At 39.1% G+C, this 19,621-nt stretch overlaps 1 protein-coding gene across 2 annotated transcripts in view; it reads left to right on the forward strand.

The window, feature by feature from the left end:
• The window catches only part of SLC12A1 (solute carrier family 12 member 1), a gene marked incomplete at both ends in the record, with an annotated part of 47,034 nt that overhangs the window by 11,535 nt on the left and 15,878 nt on the right, over positions 1–19,621 (forward strand). For both annotated transcript variants that reach the window (XM_084267773.1, XM_084267774.1), the window contains 13 exons: positions 504–643; positions 1,062–1,172; positions 2,105–2,216; positions 2,702–2,829; positions 5,838–5,922; positions 7,633–7,784; positions 9,340–9,447; positions 10,250–10,373; positions 11,276–11,377; positions 13,208–13,363; positions 15,013–15,112; positions 15,200–15,311; positions 19,152–19,292. In XM_084267773.1, coding sequence (XP_084123899.1) covers positions 504–643; positions 1,062–1,172; positions 2,105–2,216; positions 2,702–2,829; positions 5,838–5,922; positions 7,633–7,784; positions 9,340–9,447; positions 10,250–10,373; positions 11,276–11,377; positions 13,208–13,363; positions 15,013–15,112; positions 15,200–15,311; positions 19,152–19,292 — 1,571 coding nt within the window. The remainder of the gene's footprint in view (positions 1–503; positions 644–1,061; positions 1,173–2,104; positions 2,217–2,701; positions 2,830–5,837; positions 5,923–7,632; positions 7,785–9,339; positions 9,448–10,249; positions 10,374–11,275; positions 11,378–13,207; positions 13,364–15,012; positions 15,113–15,199; positions 15,312–19,151; positions 19,293–19,621) is intronic.

Below are 19,621 nucleotides of genomic sequence, written 5' to 3' on the forward strand. Positions count from 1 at the left end.
AATATTAAGTGTCAGTGAGATGAGATGAAATCATTAACTAACAAAGCAACGTGCTCTATTTATGGAAAATCACAAAAAAGGTTAAGGTTTTGCTGGGTCACTGTGCAGGAGCTTTAACAATGTACAACAGATTGTGATCTTCCTGTTAATACTGGGGTAGATCCAAGTAAGTCAGAACCTGAGTGGAAGTGAGGTTCTCTCTGGTCTGTGTTATTATATTATGTGTTATCAAAAATTATTTGAAGGTCTAGTTTTTCATGCTAACATGCACTAAAAAGATTTCTGCAATAGAAAGGTATGCAGAAAAGTCTGAAGGCAGAACCAGTCAGAACCAGTACAAACCACATACCTTTTATTATCAGTGTCCTCTATTAATAAAGGACAAATACTGATTATGTTTATTAGGCTAGAAGCAGAAAATCCTTTGGTATTATTTATCTGAGAAAAGTGAGCAAAACCTGAGCATTTAGTTCTGTTGAAATAACAATCATTTCTGTCTGCAGGCGGAGCATACTATCTTATCTCCAGAAGTCTCGGCCCAGAGTTCGGTGGATCTATAGGACTTATCTTTGCTTTTGCAAATGCAGTAGCAGTTGCTATGTATGTGGTTGGATTTGCTGAAACAGTTGTAGAACTTCTTAAGGTAAATATAGATGTTTCATGTGTATGATTAATTTTGGGTTGCGGGGGTGTTGGTGGTTTTTCTTTTCTTTTTTTTTTAAATTGGTTGGTTTGGGTGGGTTGGTTTGCTTTATATTGTATATTTAAGTGTTGATGCTTTTTAGCTGAGGCCACAGAGTGTTTCTCCATTATTTCTACCTTATGAATACATTTCATACATTTCTCAACAAGCACCTCAAAATCAGAAGAGGAGCAGACATCTAATTGACATTCAAATAACCCCAACTACAAAGAGTGAGCTGGAACATGAAATGCAAGCACTTTGTCTCACAAATCTCTGAAACTCTGACAGCTCACTGCTTTCTATTTCACCTTGTTACCTGATCCCACCAGCTGGGCAGAGAAAGACCGGTTCTAATAACATTTCTTACTGCTTTCAGGATAGTGATACACTGATGGTAGATGAGTCCAATGACATCAGAATAATAGGTACCATAACTGTTGTATGTCTTCTTGGCATCTCTGTTGCCGGCATGGAATGGGAAGCAAAGGTAAACCTTTAAAAGAATATAAAAGCAAGCAGTATAGTAGACCACTGTACACTGTGTGTGGGGAATGCTATACAATTGGTGGCATTTTCAAAAACACTCAGTTTCAGTTTATGCTTAATCTTTCTAAAAGAAATGGAAGTTTAATCACTACATTCAATGAAAGCACAATTACTCCATGCTCTTCCTTGAAAACTTAAAAGGGGAGAAGCAGCTTGTGTTCTGCAGGCAGCTTGATTATACTGATTTTTATTATTCATGGCATCATTCAGAGCCTTGGGTAGATGCCCCTTTTGCCCTTCTTTTTGATGCAGCTTAACAGAATAAACAGTAGTAAAAACAATACCTAGTTTTATCACTGTACTCTCTCAAGCGCCGCTCAGCAGAAGAGCTCTATTTACTATCTATTCCTTAATCTCTAATGATTTCTGCTATTCCTTCACCTGCAAAAAAAAAAGTTCAAAATGGAATTTCAAATGGAAACACTTCAGAGGATGGAATACAGTTATCAAAATCAGGTCCAGAATAGCAGCCTTACTTTTACATTCTGCTGTGATGGAGCCTAGAACTACTTGTAAAAGAGATGAGAAAAACAATTAGATATTACAACCCTTGAAGTGACAACCCACTGCAACTAAACAAATTTTATAACAATATAAAAATGTCTTGATATTAATGCATTAGCTGTTTCATTTTGCATTTTCTTGCAAAGCATCTAACATAAAATTAAATTATAACTATATATTTCATAATCAACTTAATAAAAACTATTTGCTGGTGTCATTAGCTGATTCAGCTTTCTTGATTCCCGATATTTTCAAAAATTACAGAAACTGTTAATCTCATAGGAAACATATACAGATCCTTACTATACAGCCCTCTCCACAGTCAATGCAAATTAAAATCTTCAAGAAAATCTTTGTTTCTATTAATAGGCTCAAGTTATTCTTCTAGTTGTTCTCCTTGTTGCCATTGCCAACTTCTTTATTGGGACAGTCATTCCTACCAACAATGAAAAGAAGGCAAGAGGCTTTTTTAATTACCAAGGTAAGTAACCTTGCTATCTATCATAAAATAGTAAGTTTCCATTCCTTTTGTTTTCATACTGAGTTAAGGACTCCACTGAAAAAGGTCACAAGATCAGGATCTTCTGCCTGAGTATAAGTAAGCTTCCAAACCAAGGGAATTTATTTCATCTTTAATTTTGAGTTTGTTTCCCTGCTGCTGAAGCTGACAGCTGCAGCTTGAGTCATTTATATATGAACAGAGCACAGACAAACTTTTATACAGAGCTAAGTGCAAGTCCTGCAGTGACACTCCTGTCACTTCAATATGGATCTGTAGCTCTGAGATGCAGACAAGCACATCCTACTGGGAACCACACTAAGAAAATCAAATTCACTTTGCTTATGATATGAGACAAATTCAAACCCAGTCATCCAGATGGGAAAGACTAGCTTATTCACCTCCTTCATTAAGTACCTTTGGAATCAAATCCTGGTGGTACATTTCATTTTCACCTTTATTTGCAGCATCAATATTTGCAGAAAACTTTGGACCAGATTTCAGAGGCGGAGAAGGATTTTTCTCAGTGTTTGCCATTTTCTTCCCAGCTGCCACTGGCATCCTTGCAGGAGCCAATATCTCAGGAGATCTCAAAGTACGTATTTCATAAACTTCATAATAATAGCTGTAGGCTGAAAAAAAGAACAAGAAAACAAATTGTGAATCAACACTGTATTCATTCAGTTTTAAGTCCTGTCTTATTTTGGGAAGCAAAACTCTAACTTTTAAAGTACCTGCTTTATTATTTCAAAACATCAATCCACATTTTCTCTCATAATGCATTATGGCTATTTACAAAAATTACTGCCTTTAGATTCGGGTTGCTGTATCATTTAAAAGCAAGTTTCAGTAACCTGTAATAATATATCATTAATGGTCCATTAGCAGCACATGACATAAGAGAAATCATCTCTTGGCTCTCTTATTTTGCAAAATCTCCTAAAACATCATTCCAAAAAGCATACCTGTAAAGCTCATGTTTGTACTCACGACAATCAGTGGAGACTGGCTTTTTCTGTTCAGGGTCATAACAAAGGCAGAGGAAACAGAGCATTTAATGAAAGCAAGTATGTCCCAATCCCATGTCACTACTGCTGCTCAAAGGAAAAGCTGCAAGTTTGCAGCTGTGAAAAAAGAAAAGACTCTGAAGAGAAAGGGAAAGGACATCTGAGAGTGCCCAACTGTCCTGCTGTGGCCACTCTGTCAGGTCCCTCCTCTTGCAGTATAGCAGTTGTACAGGATGATATTTCTGGTATTTAAACACACTGGTAAATTATTTAGAGACAGGAATTTAGTTGCAACTTTGAGTGCCTTCTAGTTTTCATGACTTTGCACAGTGTATTTAATGCAAAGAGAGTGTAAAGCTAAATGCAAAGCTGAAGGAATTCAAAGCTCAGAAAAGCATTTGGTACAATGTCTCTAATAAACATGGAGCAATACAACACTCCGTAATGTTACAAGGAATTCAGTTATGCACCAGGGATATCTGTAATTCAAGTCTTGAAATTCTAATACTAAACCACAACAGTAACAAACCCCCAAAAAACCCCACTCCAAAAAAGCACAAAATAAAAAGAAAAAAAAAATACCAGAAGGATGTGGTTCCCACCTTAAAAACCCCAGCATGTCAAATTAAGTGATCTGACCTCATCATATAGACTCATTGTTATCATATAGACATACTGTCTAGTACACCTGAAAGGTACTGAAGGTCTGTTATTTCTGTATTAGCACAGCAGTCACAAGTTCATCAAATACCACCAACCCTAACAGACAGTTCTGTTTCCCTTCCTCACATTGAGCTGCATGCCTCATCTCCTTTGTTTCCAGAGGACTGCTTTTGAAGCCAAGCACCTAGAGAAATATGTAGAAACTGAGCCCCTAATAGCATCTATGAGATTCCATTTTTAATTAAAAACCCGAAAATCACTGTTCTTCTGTCCAGTGAGACTGAATCAGCCTCTCACAATCTCCATCCTTCTAAAATAATTCTTTTGCCATATATGGTGTTCTCTATACCCAGCAAGCTCTCAAAGCACCAGCACTTCTTTCATAAGCCATCTGAAAGAGACCAAGGGAAGCTGTTCTCCTGTTGGCACTCCGCAGTTGTTTCAGTCTGGCAGTAAGTGGATTTCTATAACCAAGTTCTCCAGGCTGCAGATTCCCCACTGAGCATGTTTAGATGCATTAGACAGGTCTAATTAAATTAACCAGCCTCTCCAGAAATCTAAAAGACAAGCTAAGAAGTATTTAAAAAGTATAAAATTGACCAATCAAACATTCTTTAAAATTTGTTGCAAACACCTATGTATGTTCTTCTGTAGCTGCTACACACTCACGTAGTGGCCTAGTCCAAGGCCTACAGCTAAGTCTTCCCAGGATGGACTTCAGCGGGCCATGAAGTCCTCACACCATATTTAATTCAGAAAATTTAAAAGTTGAAATCCTTAAGAAGCTTTAACCCTAAGATTTAATGCTACGGTGTTTGAGATTGCAGCATAAGACTCCACAAAAACAAGGACCTAAGACAGCCACACCAGAACTGAATAAACTGAAGTTACCATAATCTGAGGGCAAAAGGGTTTATGCTGCTGAAGTGACTTGGCAATTATTTTTCAGCTCAATAAATCCTTAACTCATTTTAAAATTATATTGATTATCACCACAGTTTAGACATTCATCCATGTTTCACATGACACTCCAAAATTGTATTTTGGGTTTTTTTTTCCCCATGTGACAAGCGTATTTATAAAAGTACAAAAGTCTGTGACTTAAAATGCATTCCATGCATCTTTGACTTAAAAAAACCTCACTAAACCATCTTAAGATGACAATTCAGAAAAAGTGCTTCCTAGCATAAACAAACACACACTAAATTGTAAGGCTGGCTAATATTAAGAACCCCTTTAAAATATAATGTATATTGCAGATCTTTGGACTCTTACAGATGCATGATCAAAGGTGACATTGTTGTGAGCCAGTCTGTAAGCATTATAACCCAGCCTGATTAAATTATCTAAATCAGAAGTCAGAACAGTGAAAGGAAGTAGCTTCTTGTCAAGATACAATCACTCACAGAAGTACTGTATTCTATACAAGGTGACTACCTGCATACAACTTACCAATTAACAAAAAATAGTCCTGTCTTGTCACTCACAGGAGCTTGATGGTTAATTCAGTAACTAGTTAACCATTATACCATTAAGCATTAAAATAAAAGCCCACTGCAATGTAAAGAGAGTTTGGAGCTCCCAGAAATGCAGTGCTCAGGACTCTCCTGCTGCTATAAGCATGACCTCTGCTCCTCCAGAATAACATCCTTCCCTATGTTTGGGATAGAATCACAGAATTGTCTTGGTTAGAAGGGACCTTTCAGATCAGCCAGTCCAACCACTGGATAGGAGCACTGCACCACAGGCCTGTTTCACCGTATGCATACAGTCTGTGTACATGCTGGTACAGGAAACATTGGTGCAGTGACAAAAGCCTACCCTCCAAGGGTATCTTCATATCACAATGCAGCAGGACTCTGTAGCATGTAAATGCAGGTGGACTGTAGTACACCACCTCATGACGGTTTCTGTGCTACTGCTTTGCTTTAAGGATCCACAAGGTGCGATACCCAAAGGAACGATGCTGGCCATTCTCATCACAACAGTTGCTTACATCGGCGTCGCAATATGTGCAGGTAAGTACAGAACCCTCTGCTTCATGTCTTAATTTATACAGCTAAAAAGTCTGAAAGCCTGGCATACAAATTAATTATTAGCCTCACTGCTGCTTCATCTTGTGGATTTATTATGTAGAGAAATACTTGATTTTACCGTATGTAAAAACAGTGGTAAAAAAAAAGCAGCAGTCAACAGAAAAACAGGTCCCTGCTTGGCAGCTGGACTTTCATATGACATGTATGCATACTTTTACATTGATTTAGTGACAAAGACCACTATCATACAGTATCCATGAGTACATGAAAGATTAAAGGAACCTTTGATCAATCTCCTGATCTTTTGTTCCTCATTCACATTGTGAAATTTGACACAGCTTCAACATCCTCTCACTAGTCTTACAGAGCACTCATGAGTAACAACAGGGTAACAGATTTTGTATGTTATACATCAAAGACAGAAATCAATTGCCTGTCTTAAAGAAGATGTACTACATGACTAGGTGCTTTACAATACTGGAATGTGAGGTAAGAAAATGGATACAAGGGTGAAAAGGAGACCTGTACTAAAGCCATGAACTGTGTTGGAGGAATATGCAATTAAATTCTCATTACAAGAGTATAATAAATCTCTGTTCATGAAAAAGATTTTTCTTTTTCTATTTTAATAGTACTGTAAGAAAGTGTTGTAAATGACACTCTTCCTTATGAGCAAATACCTCAATACTGTGTGAAAGCCCTGCAGGGTACTCCATTTTCTGGGAGATGAATCTCAAGTTTTCTTGGCTTGCGGATTTTGTACTTTATTCAAAAGGCAGAAAACTCAAGTCAAGCTGCAGCTCAGGTTATTGCATTATTTGGATCTAAATTTCCCTTGCAATTAAAGTTGAAGTAGTTATTCTTCACTTTCTATTATAAATCTGCATTAATGTATTGTTCTGTTCTCACAAGCAATAACTGTATTTCAACTTCAGAGCTGTCTAGTTTTTAATGCAACACTGCTTTTTTGTTTTCTTTTTGTTTGATGGTAGTTTGCTAAATAGATAATGGCTACCTTGGGACTCTCAATAACAATGTTTTTGACATATGTGAAGATACCATATAAACTTACATCTTGGCTGCTAAATACGTTTAGATCAGCACTCTAAGTTAACTCCATATGCTTCTTCTCATTGCTAGTGGCAAGCAAAAAAAACACAGCACAAATATTAATCAAACCAAAAAGAGTATAGATAATTTCTCATGTTAGAAGTTTCTTTACTACGTCAGTATCAGTAGGGCTCAACAATTTGAAAAGATGAGGATCTGAGTCTCTAAAGCAATTGTGTGTCCTTGTTAAATAAAAAATAGTATATGCCTAGACCTGAGACTTCCCCGACCAGTTTACCTGAATACCAGCACTTGTAAAAGTGGCCGCAGGCAGACAGTATACTTTGGAGTCAGTTAATTTATTGTTGATCTCTGTCTGGTTCTCTCCTCTCAGAAACAGGCTGGTTCACATTAGTCAACCGGCCGATTATTTTAAACGTAACAAAAGTAAGTATCTGCTTACATAAGAAACTAAGCTGCACTGCAGGGAAGTAATCTCTGCCTAAATTAAGCATTGCTCTGTGGGATGAGCCTAAGACAGCAGTTGTACAAAAGGCATGCAGACTAAGAGACAAAGTGTGGCAAAAGCATTCTTCTGATGTCACAAGGAAGGAAAATAATAATATATCATTGTTTCCACAGCTTCCTGTGTTGTACGAGATGCTACTGGGAACATCAACGATACAGTTGTACCTGGAATGAGCTGCAATGGATCATCTGCCTGCAGCCTAGGCTATGATTTTTCCAGATGTGCAAGTCAGCCATGTGATTATGGGCTGATGAATAATTTTCAGGTTTTAATGAGATAATACATATAATCACAAGCAATACATGAATACATAAGTACAAACATGCAAAATCATTATTTGCTGACAACTAACTGCAACAGGACATCCACTATTATCTAAAAAAGTAAAAAACTATAGGAATAATCTCAGGGAAGTCCCCTGCATTCCACATTACCCCCATACTTCCCATCACCAGCCTTCCCAGCACTCTGGTAAGGTCTTTATCTCTTCTTTCAAAAGGTACCATGCAGCTGTATGTACTGTAACATCTTCAAACTCAAAATCTAGACTGAACAGAGACCTTGGGAACTCCTGTTAGATCAGCAACTCATCTCACTGCTCTTTACACATGGATGTGATGTTACCACAGGGGTGCTGTGGCCACTGTTATAGGGTTGTGCCCCAGTATAAAACGGAGTTCCGACTTCTTTATAAGAAGTATCCAAAAATAGTTGAGTGAAAAATCGAGTGAGACTTAACAGGGTCTTTCTCCTATGCCAAAGAGAGACTGCCATTTTTATTCTTCAAAATAAACCTTAGGCAAAGCATCAAAGTAAAATAGCTCTTCTGTGGCCACCAACCCACAGCTCCCAGATGTCTGTTCAGCCCCTGTGCTTCAGGGCCTGTGAGAGGAGCTCACCACCCACCTGTGCTGGCTTTTCAACTAGCCATTTGTAGCTTTTAAAGTCACTTGCTTTTTTCCCAGCCAGCTCTGCTAAATGACAGGGCTGGGTAACCACCTAAAAGGGTTATGCTGTCCCTGTCACAGACTGCTTGTCCTTCCTTTCTTGATCATTTGCCATCTTCACTCCCACCTCAGACCAGCTTCCCCGACCCAGGGTGACCTCCCTACAGCCATTAAAATTTTCACATCTTGCATTTATCAAAAAAAAAAATGTCTTCATCTGACAGAACTCCAGGATTAACTGGCTTCTGTCCTGGAGTACTTCCTATACACCAAAAAGCATCTGGCAATCACATCTGTCTGCTGCTTCTCAGCAACCCCTTTGCTCTTGTGGTCCCAGAGGCCAGTACAGCCCCTCCGGGAGGGCTAAAGGGAGCCCCGGCAGCGACCATCATTACTGCCTGCAGCACTGCACTTCTGCCAGCACAATCAGGCATTTCCTCTCTTTTTCAGCCACATGAAATATTCAAGGAAAAAAAAACCAAAAAAACTAACCAAAGAATGTGACTCCAACCACATTTCATACTTTGGTCCTGCCATTACCATTGCCCTTCTTGCTACAAGCTGACTATTTACTCATCAAGTAGAGGCTTAAGAGCAACCAGTTAGTAAAGGAGGTGAGAAAAATCTCACAGAGTACTCACCTGCCTCAGCAGACAGCTGCATACTTGTACAAAAATTTGACTATGCTTCTGTTGCTTTTTACTGACAGGAACAATAGTATTTCCCCACTTCACAGTTGGTTTATACAGGACTGAATTGAGAACCATGAAAAGCAGAGACACATAAAAACAGAGTACTTGAATAAGTCTGTCATCAAAAAGCGTATCCAAATGCAAACCCGACTGTTCTTTTTTCCTCGCTTTTTTCTTAAAGGTGATGAGCATGGTGTCTGGCTTTGGTCCTCTCATCACAGCTGGCATCTTTTCTGCTACTCTGTCATCAGCTCTAGCATCTCTTGTCAGTGCACCTAAAGTTTTCCAGGTAAAATTAAACTATCCAATTCTTTATAACTCTGTTTTACTTTACAGACCTAAGATTTAATTGAAGTCTATATGAAAAATGTGGTATATATTTAAATAACACTGACACACGTGGGAGGAAGAGACAGGGAAAACAGTATGTAAAATGTTTTTCTACAGAAAAAGGCAGGCCTTTACACCCTCATACAACAGTGAGAATGACCTTTTGGTCAGAGCTCAGCTTTGCTACAGGAGGTACATGTTACTTGTTATAGATAGCTTCAGGGCTACTTTCAGGATGCAAGGATATACTTCTATCCCCCTACAGAAAGCCACCCTGTAAGCACAGGAGTCCTCAAGACTGTAAGATTCAGAGGCTGGCAGCTGCGCTCAAACAGGCTGCCCAGAAGCAGTCTGGGCAGCAGCAGCAGTGTGGGACAGAATACAAACAGAAGGCATAGGACAGAAAGATAATATGTTCAACTTACACCAGGCCACTGATTCATGCTTCTGTTTCCTCCAATTTAGACTCTATTTAGCTATTCAGCTAATAAGTACTGACTAAGAATTAAATGCCTGTGATTACTGTATATAGTTTTTATATATAGCAGGGTGTATATATATGTCATTCCTGTTTTTTATATAGTAGAATATGGACTCACCACCTTATCTGAATGCTTATGTGCCACAGCAGTATATGTACCTGAAGTAGAAAGATTGAATTTTTGCTTAGCAAAACCCTAACAATCTGTCACTCACAGACAGTGAACTTCTGATGCAGGAAAGCACTGCTTAACAGAATTAATTTCTGATATGTCTACCAGGCTCTTTGCAAGGACAACGTCTACAAAGGGCTCCACTTCTTTGCCAAAGGCTATGGAAAAAACAACGAGCCCATCAGGGGATATGTTCTCACTTTCGTGATTGCTATGGCATTCATTCTGATCGGTTTGTATATTGTGACACAACTGCTACAATCTCGCATTCTGAAATTATATTAACTGATATTTTAATACAATTCTTAGTTATGACTGTAAAAGATTCCACTCAGGTAAGCTCTGACACAAGCCCAAGCATGCTCAAAGCCCCGGTAGCAATTCCATTATTCTTAAAGAGGGGAAAACCAAACCAAGAGGGACTCTAGTAACAACATCACAAGGCCAGGACAGGCTCATTTTCAAAGATGCAGAGTAGGTGCAATTCCTGCTCACCCCGCTGGAAGGAGGCAGTGCTTAGAACTACAAGGCAAAGTCACCAACTTTGAAAATGGCTTTCCAGTTTATACTGGACAGAGCTCGGAGGTAATGCTGAAATAATTAAGAAGCCTTCCGGGCCAAGCCTCCCCCACAGTCAGCTCCAAAACAAACCCCAGTTTGCCAGCACTGATGGTAGAAAATACCAGCTATTGTATTTAGAGGCGTGTTAGTTTTTCCAAGATTTGAAATTCAACTGGTATGACACTGAGGAAATGGGAAGTTTAGCAGAGAGAATTCAGATTGCCATTTAAAAAGCAAAACAATAAGTTTTAGCATTTTGTGAAATGCATCTGTCCTCTCAATCATGTATTTAAAATTCTGAAATTTACACCAGATCTACGTCATTAAGAGCCATTCCATAGAACCAGAGCATCAAGTATAACCTTACATAGCACAAAATGTTACCAAAATCAGCATCAGCAGACACTACTTAATATGAATGAAGGTGCTTAAATAAGTACCACAGGACAAAACCCAAGCTCTTCCTGGGTGATGAATTCAGCCTGCCTCCAGATTAAATGCACTGTCAGGAAAAAGCTATCCAACAACCTAGGAAACTTGTGCCTATGTCTGACTTGTGTGTGTGTCTTGCAGCTGAACTGAATACCATTGCTCCCATCATCTCCAATTTCTTCCTGGCTTCATATGCTTTGATTAATTTCTCCTGCTTTCATGCCTCATACGCAAAGTCTCCAGGTGAGTCTGCATTTGCTAGTGATTTAAATGTGGGCTTCATAGTCTGATCTCTGCAATTTTTTGACTGTATGTCAGACAGCTGCAGTACCTGTAAAATATCTAAGTTACGTGATCTGAGGTTTTACAGCTCTCATTGAGTATGATGACATTTTATCTCCAAAAGATAAAAATAATAGCTTTAGTCCTTACGTTCCCCACAGTTGTACAGGATGAAAAAGACTTTGATGCATCCCACTGGAGCAGAACAATTCCTCCTCAGGGTGTTTTTCCCCTCACTATCGCTCAACATGGGTGGATAAAAGCCCATGCCACATAAAGTAAGCAAGGTATAGTGTATGGCTGGGAGCCATTACACCCTTCTCCAAACCCACAGTGAAATTTAGAGTAAAGTTCATAAGAACAGTAATTGTGCTAGAAGTGATAGTGTCTGGAATGTAACATGTACAACAAGAACAAGTCCATCAAACAGCATCATCACAGCTCTGCAGTGGCTAGTAAAAAAATTACAAGGCGAAGCACAAGGAGGTCCTGTTCAGGGTAACTGGAGAGCTTCTCTCTACATTTGGGCAGCAAAGGAACATGCTGGCTTTCAGGCTTGTGCATCACCATGGCAGAATAATTCTCATCACCTTCATGAATGAAGGAGTGATACCTTAAGGACTATGTTTTTGGAACACAGGAAAGACAATTTCCTGCCACTGTGAATCAATTACTCAATTCAGGGAGCAAGGAATACATTTTTGATTTCCAGTGTGAAGAAGCTGCAGTAGCGACAAACACCCACCTCAGCTTCCTTCCTGTAGACCTGCACGGTGCCGTTTGATCGGAGGGCAGGAAAGACGAGCGCTTCTGCTAATTACCCGCACAGCTGAACAAATGCAGATCTGCTCTACAGAGCCCTGGAGCTGAGAAAAAATTACCTCTGCAGACTTCATATGCAGGCCTCTTGCTCTACTTTGCCACTACTTAACATTTCAGACAAAAACTGCAGCCATTTTTCTCTTCTCATTTCCTCCAGTTAATTTCTGACAATTCACAGTGATAGATTATAATAATTGCAAGGCTGCAGGACAGCAAATTTTTTCACAGCAGGACCTTCCCATTCCCTCATTACAAAGATGATCCAAGATAGGGCTGCTCAGCCTCTTCTTGTATCTTCCGTGTTTTTTTCCTCTCCAAAGAGTCTGCTCTGTAGAACACCTGGCAGAGACCTGCACACCATGGAGGCTCACTGCTTGCCTCATCATTTTAATTGCTAGCAGGGGATGGATTCAGTACTTGCAGCTGAAGAGCAGCAGGAATAATCTCTTTTTAAAGTCAATTGCAAATGATTTTATTTTTCTGCAGTGAGGCCAGGCAATTTACAAGTTTAAGACAGGTGCACTTACAGTACTGGGATAAACTATCCTCTCAGCAAGTGTTTAGTTCCCATTAATAAGTTCTATGTATAGGCATCAAAAGGACATAGCCAATTTCCTGGGGTTATAGGGAAAAAACTGTTTTCCGTTCTGAACCAGTGAGCTTTAATGTGGCAAAAGCACTCATAAACAAAATGGCAACTCAAAGCCAAGCTGGACAAAGCAGTAGGAAAGGGTTTGTAGTAAAAGGCTTCAAAGACCCATTACTCTATACGTATAGAAACCTACATCAGCCAACACCTGACATCTCTATCGATACTCACAAGGCCTGAGAATTTGCACATGTCACTGGCACCCCTTCTGACTGGGCCTGAAACTGATTGCACATGGGTTTGTACATGCAAACGTCAGTGGATCGCCATTTGATCAATATGTTCCATGCTCCTCCAATTTCCTCAATTCTCTTCAACAGGTTGGAGACCTGCATTCAGATATTATAACATGTGGGTGTCACTTTTTGGAGCCCTGTTGTGCTGTGGTGTCATGTTTGTCATCAACTGGTGGGCAGCCCTCATCACTTATGCCATTGAGCTCTTTCTATATATTTATGTAACATATAAAAAACCAGGTAAGGCCTCAAAGCTCTCTATTTGGTGTATATGTTATGCAGCCAGACTGGATTTCACAGGAAATGGTTCCACTAACATAATCAGACATTACTTTTTCTCCAGTAACTTTCTTTAGAGCATCCCATTAAATCCCATCTTAGAGAATATAGATTAAGATGACACTGGTGAATTTTTTCCTGTTAAATAAGCACTTCAAGTATGGTTCAGGGCTTTGTGTAAGCATTCCTGCACCCCGGGTTTTTTTCCCCACCACATCTTCACTACATTTGGGCTTTTATTCACACACACAATTTTGTTATGCTCTTAGCTGACTCATCTGGGGTCCTCACTCAAAATGTAAACCTGCTGCCCATTATGCAACAAAAATGCAATCTGAATTACTCATGAACTGATCCTCTTCCAGCATCTCCCTGCAATACCTCAGTAAATCAAAGATGGGCACACTTTACTGCAGGAAAAAACTGCTTAGCACATCAGCAAATCACAGGAGCTCTCTTCAGAAATCTGCGTGCTAATACCATACACCACAAGTAAAAGACTGGACAGTCTGGTTAATTCCTATCTAGGAAAAAACAAACCAAGGTTCAGATTTCACTGCTAACCATCTGAATTACTTCTGCAGTAGAAAAAAATAATACAAAGAAGAGAGGCAAGTTTCTCAGCAGAAGATGTTCTTTCACTGCAGCTAGCCTGTGACAGCAACACCTGGTCTGAAACACTGTTGCTCCTTCCTGTGTATACTGCTGCACTGTTGTGTCCCCTCCCTATCTGTGCTTCCATAGACACTAGGATAGTCTGTCATTCTCTTCCTGTAAATATCAGCAGCTGTAGGAGAACACACCTGTCAAGACCACTGTCAAAACCATTTGAGGATTTCTATCTTTTTCTAGTGTGTTGCCCGTGTCCTTGCTGCAAGGTAGCAGCTCAAGTCTTGGTTAAATTCACTGATGACAGACACCATACAAAAACTATTCTTCTCCCTAAGAGAGTGACTTTTGTTCAGCACCTATTTACCAGCAACTGAAGGGTTCAGAAGAGACTAATACACTTTAGAAAAGATGACTTCTGCACAAACCTCCACTTGGTTGCACTATTAGCTTTGTATCTTGGCATAACGGGACTTATCTGTATTCATGTAGATCTCAAAAGCTGCGGCTTATCCGCCTCCATCCACCAAAGAGCTGCACAATAATGAGAAAAGATGTATATGCCAAGCTTGGTTTCGGAGAACAATTTTTGACCTATACAGCAGAACAGTGCTAATTGAAGCCAGCAATGTTCTTTTCTAACAGTTTAATTTGAACTTCCTGAATTCCACACCAAATACAAGACTCAGGGCTGTCCATTTTATGCACTGGAGAAGGATATAGACTTAATGGAAGAGAGAAGAAAAGAGTTTTTAAGCAAAGGAAGACCATTGCCTATGATTTTTTAAAAAAGGAGACTATGTATTTGCATGTATATTTTTGCATCACACAAGCAAACCGTATTTTGCTGTGAAGCACAAAGACCAATAGCACTGTATCTATGAAGCATGAGAAAATACACCCTGCTTTGGTTCATAGGTAACATGGTTTCTGACCTTTGCAATAGACCACAGGGAAAAGCCCATGGTTTAATATGCATTATTTATCTTTATTATATGCAGAAGTAAACTGGGGTTCTTCAACACAGGCTCTTTACTATATTAATGCCTTAGACAGTGCTCTGGCATTAACTACAGTGGAAGACCATGTGAAAAACTTCAGGTAAGATTTTCAGTGAACAGTAGAACAGCTTATTCCAAATAAGTACATCACCCAATTAAATACAGCCTCTATTTTTCCTCCTAACAGACCCCAGTGCATAGCACTAACAGGAGCTCCTATGATCAGGCCTGCTCTGCTAGACATCACACATACCTTCACAAAGAACAACGGGCTGTGCATCTGTTGTGAAGTGTACACGGTAAGGTCAGCTCATATAAACCTGAAAACCCAGCGCCGGTGGGTGCTGCATTACACATTCCACTCTCACTCAGCACACAATGTTCCCATTGGTGCTGACGGGCGTCTGTGCAGACCATGAAAGAGATTTGCACTGAGAATGAATTTTGTCATAAGTCTTGACAAGAAAGCTATCGACTGATACAGCGCCTGCTGGTAAATGCCTCATTGAGATGCATTTCAGAGTTCATAGGAGACGGACCAAAAAGTAGTTTGAAAAAAACCCATAAAGCATTACAAGGAAAGATTTCTTTTTTAAATGGACACAGCAAGGCTTAAAAAAACCCAACCAAACCACACAAAAAAAAACCCCAAAAGCCCAACCAAACAAAAAACCCTCAAATAAATAAAATCCCACAAAGCAATGAAAAAAACCCTCGAAGGGTTATAGTGCAACAGTCAAATTACCCTGGCTCCATTTTCAGCTTTGCCATCAATTTGCAGAGTTGGGCTTTGGCAAGTAATTCAGCTCTCTGCTGGGGTTTCTCCAAAACTCTAACAATGCTAATTCTGAGGATAAAGATGCTCTTCTGATATGTAAAGAGGTGAGCAAAGTATATTTCAAGAAATAATATATTTTAAAGGACAAAGTTCAAGTCTCCCATTAGCACAGAACAAAAATAGACATGTTTGTAGTGTAGAAGAGAAAATATATTTTAAATATCACGATGGCTTTTCAATTTTGAGAGGAAAAAATCCCAGCTCATGACGCCAAATGGGGCTGCAGATCTAGCCAATCGAGCCAGGCAAGATAATCTGTTCCTCTACAGGAGCATAGGAATAATTCATTTGATGCCACCACATTGCTAAAAGGGAGTACAGGAGATCTACATGTGATTCTTCCCAAATCAAGTGAGTCTCTAAAGAGTGAACGGTCCTAATTCTTCTCTACTGTAATAACAGTTAGCTTTCCCACTGCACTCATTAAGTGTAGAATTTATCCCAAGATCCTGAGAACACACAGCTTCCTAAAGTTGAGTTTCAGCAAGTTTTCTGAATTCTTATGCACGTTCATCTAATCTTAGTGCTTTCTGTGGAGAACCACACAAAAAACCTAGATTTATTTTGCTAGTGGAAGCATTTTCATTGGGTTTTAAAATAACCATTTCTTAACCTAAAAATTTAATTTGGTTGATAATAAAAGTGAGACACAATGAACTTTTGTGACTTGCCAAACTGTGGTAGTAAGTGGATGACAAAATTCCTAGGGACCAGATGAACAGCCTATGATATGTAACAAAATACATCAAGCCATAAACATAATGCCCAGTGCATTTTCCCTCAAAAGGTGACATGCTGCTAGCTATGCATAGAGTTTTGAGACGCCATGCCACACAGAACATTTTCCATTCCTTTTTCCCCAAAGGGCAGCAAGAAACTTTGCAGGAACATGGTGATAGATGCTTCAGGGATAGGTAAGATAAACATGGCAACAGAACACAAAGATGATTTAAGTTATTTGGCTCCGAGGTTGTGGCCATATGTCGGATTGACCAGTTTAAGTTTCTAGTAAAAACAGCTATTCTGCTTTTAGTACCTGCCTTCATTGTAGTTCTGCAAGGTTAGTCTTCTGTCTGCAGATTCATGGGACTCCTTGTACAATTTCACAAACATTAATACTGATACAACAGAGGAGTAGAGGAGGACACAGATAAGTTATCATCAGAAAGAAGGGTAGGACTGTCCCTTTGGCCAACAAAAACACATTGTGCAAGCCAGTTGTGAAACTATCTTCAGGTATTCTCCATAAAGACTGGGAAGAAGGGTAAGACTTTTTTTTCAATGGAACTTTAATCTTATCGTTCAACTTATTATTCCCAGATCTTTACACGATTCCAAAAACCAGGATCAATCTCTTAAATTACGCCCATTAAATCCAAACAAACTACAATAAATTTAATATCACCCAAGAATGCAGCATGATCTCATTAAAGGAAGATCACATGGACTCTCCCATCCTTCCCCTTGTACATCCTAAATAGCCATAAGGAGTTCAGAAACATACACGAGGGAAAACACCTGAAAGAGCATCAACCCAGCCAACTTTTGATCAGGTCAAAACTCACTTTTGGAATAATGACAATAATTATAATAATAAAAAAGGCATAGATGAAAACATGACACATGGAAATCCACCAGGTTATTTCACAGCTGCTTTCTCAATGCTGTTTTTTGCTTTTCAGATGGAACTAGCCAGAAAAATCATTCCAAAGGCCCTGCCTCCTTTTCTAGCAGCCAATGCCAATTCACTGAAAGTAAATGTATTGCAGTTGTTTCTACATCTCTATAAATTTATATAAATCACATTTTCTTCCAGGAAGACCAAAAAAACGTTTCAGCAAGGCTGAAGTTTTGAAAGAAGGACATTTGGGTTTATATTCAAAAAAAATCACCTTTTCAAAATCAATCTTGAAATAAGTGATCCCTCCCATACATTTAAATTTGGAGAGAATTTATTTCAGTTCAGGTATGGCACTGTTCTTGAATGGAAAACAAATTTTAAGCTTAAAGAGTTTGCTATGGAGGAAAACAAAATCTACATCTCCCTCTGCTTCCCAACTGAGCAGAAGCCGCTACCATGCACTATCTTACTTTAAATGTAAAAGATTTAAATATGAATTTTGAACTACAATCTCCCAAGCAGGAGTTTACCAAGCCTTCCTAGTTTTATATTATAGGAAACTGCTATTGATTTCTCTAGTTATCTGTTCCATTGGAACCAAACTTCAACTTACCAGCACCCTAAAAGATTTCCAAGATTTTAAAAAACAGAAAGGAATTATTTCTGCATAAAATGAAGCTGCAGCTAACTAAAGTTCAAAAATACCTATAACAAACCAAACTGGTACCACTTCCCAAGTCAGGCACACTGGATTCCAAGTGCTTCCAAGCCAGGCCTATCCTTCTGGCCTATTTAATTACTGTCTCTGATGTTGCTGGACACACTCCCACAGTTTACAATTCTGCTCTTGTACTCTGCCTTGTAAAGTGGAGACTACCAGTCCAGCCTGATAACACTGAAACCGGCATTTGAGACTTGACTGCCCTTCTCAGAGTTGCATCTTCACTGCAGAAGACCTGGACAACTGATTCAGCTTCCTGAAGACAACATGAAAGGGAATGAACAAAGCATAGAAAATCTTAAATTTAAGAGCACATATTTTTTAATCAATTAAATTCCAGATTTATGCTTCTCAGACTTATCCCTTATTCTCAGACTTTATATCTTTCCCGGGCCTTATCTTTTGGGCACCTACTGCCAGCCCGTTCTCTTCTGTCAAGCTAGTGTATCACGTCTTGTGACTTGGATATGCACATGATTTCCCCTCATTAAATTACCGGATGACCACTGGAAGAACTTGGTGACAAAGGCATTTATAGCTTTAAAATTAATAGCAACAAACCTTTTCTCCTACTATTAGTAGATAGGAGCTTAACAATGCAAATTCAGATCTGCCGAGACTTCTTTACGTAGTCAGGTCAGGGAGGGACTTTATTCACTCTGAGATGCTTCATCATACCTTCGATATTTGTCTAAGATGTTGCAATCCATAGCAGTCCTTCTTTCTGTCAGAAACACTATATTTAAGTAGCATTAACAGCCTCAGCCCTCTTGAACACAATGTGAGTTATGGTTGCAGCACAGTTTTTTTTCAAAGGGCTGAATCTCTGCAGACCCTTTTTGGAAAGGTATTTTTCTGGCTCTCCATTTGCTCCCGCAGCAGACTAGGTAACTCCTTCAAAATCACTGGGTGATGTATAATACAAAGCCTTCTTAATAATATTTTATTGTATCATGCAGGGACCACGCAAGCTGTGTGTTAAGGAGATGAACAGTGGCATGGCAAAAAAGCAGGCATGGCTCACAAAGAACAAAAGAAAAGCCTTTTATGCAGCAGTGGCAGCTGACAGCTTCAGAGAAGGAGTCAAAAGTCTACTTCAAGTAAGCTTTTTGTTTACAGAACGCAGAGAAGAATGTTACATCAAAGCCTCTCTTTATGTAAAGTGTTACTGTTTACTTGTTAAGAAGTCCTCTGTATATATAGATAATATTATAAACAGGAAGGGCATTCTGGGGATAGGTGTATATTACATTACAGGTTATTTCACAAAGAGATCTACTTCTGGGCTATGGAATTACGAGTCAAGGCAGACTGATTCTCTTCTAAATGAACAAGACACTATTATAAAAAAAGAGAGGCATCTACAGGGCAACATATGAATGTCTATGCAGCCAATCAATTCTATTGTTTGATATTATGCAGCATATTA

Source organism: Gallinula chloropus, assembly GCF_964237585.1.
Source record: "Gallinula chloropus genome assembly, chromosome: 9".
In the NCBI taxonomy this organism is placed as follows: domain Eukaryota; kingdom Metazoa; phylum Chordata; class Aves; order Gruiformes; family Rallidae; genus Gallinula; species Gallinula chloropus.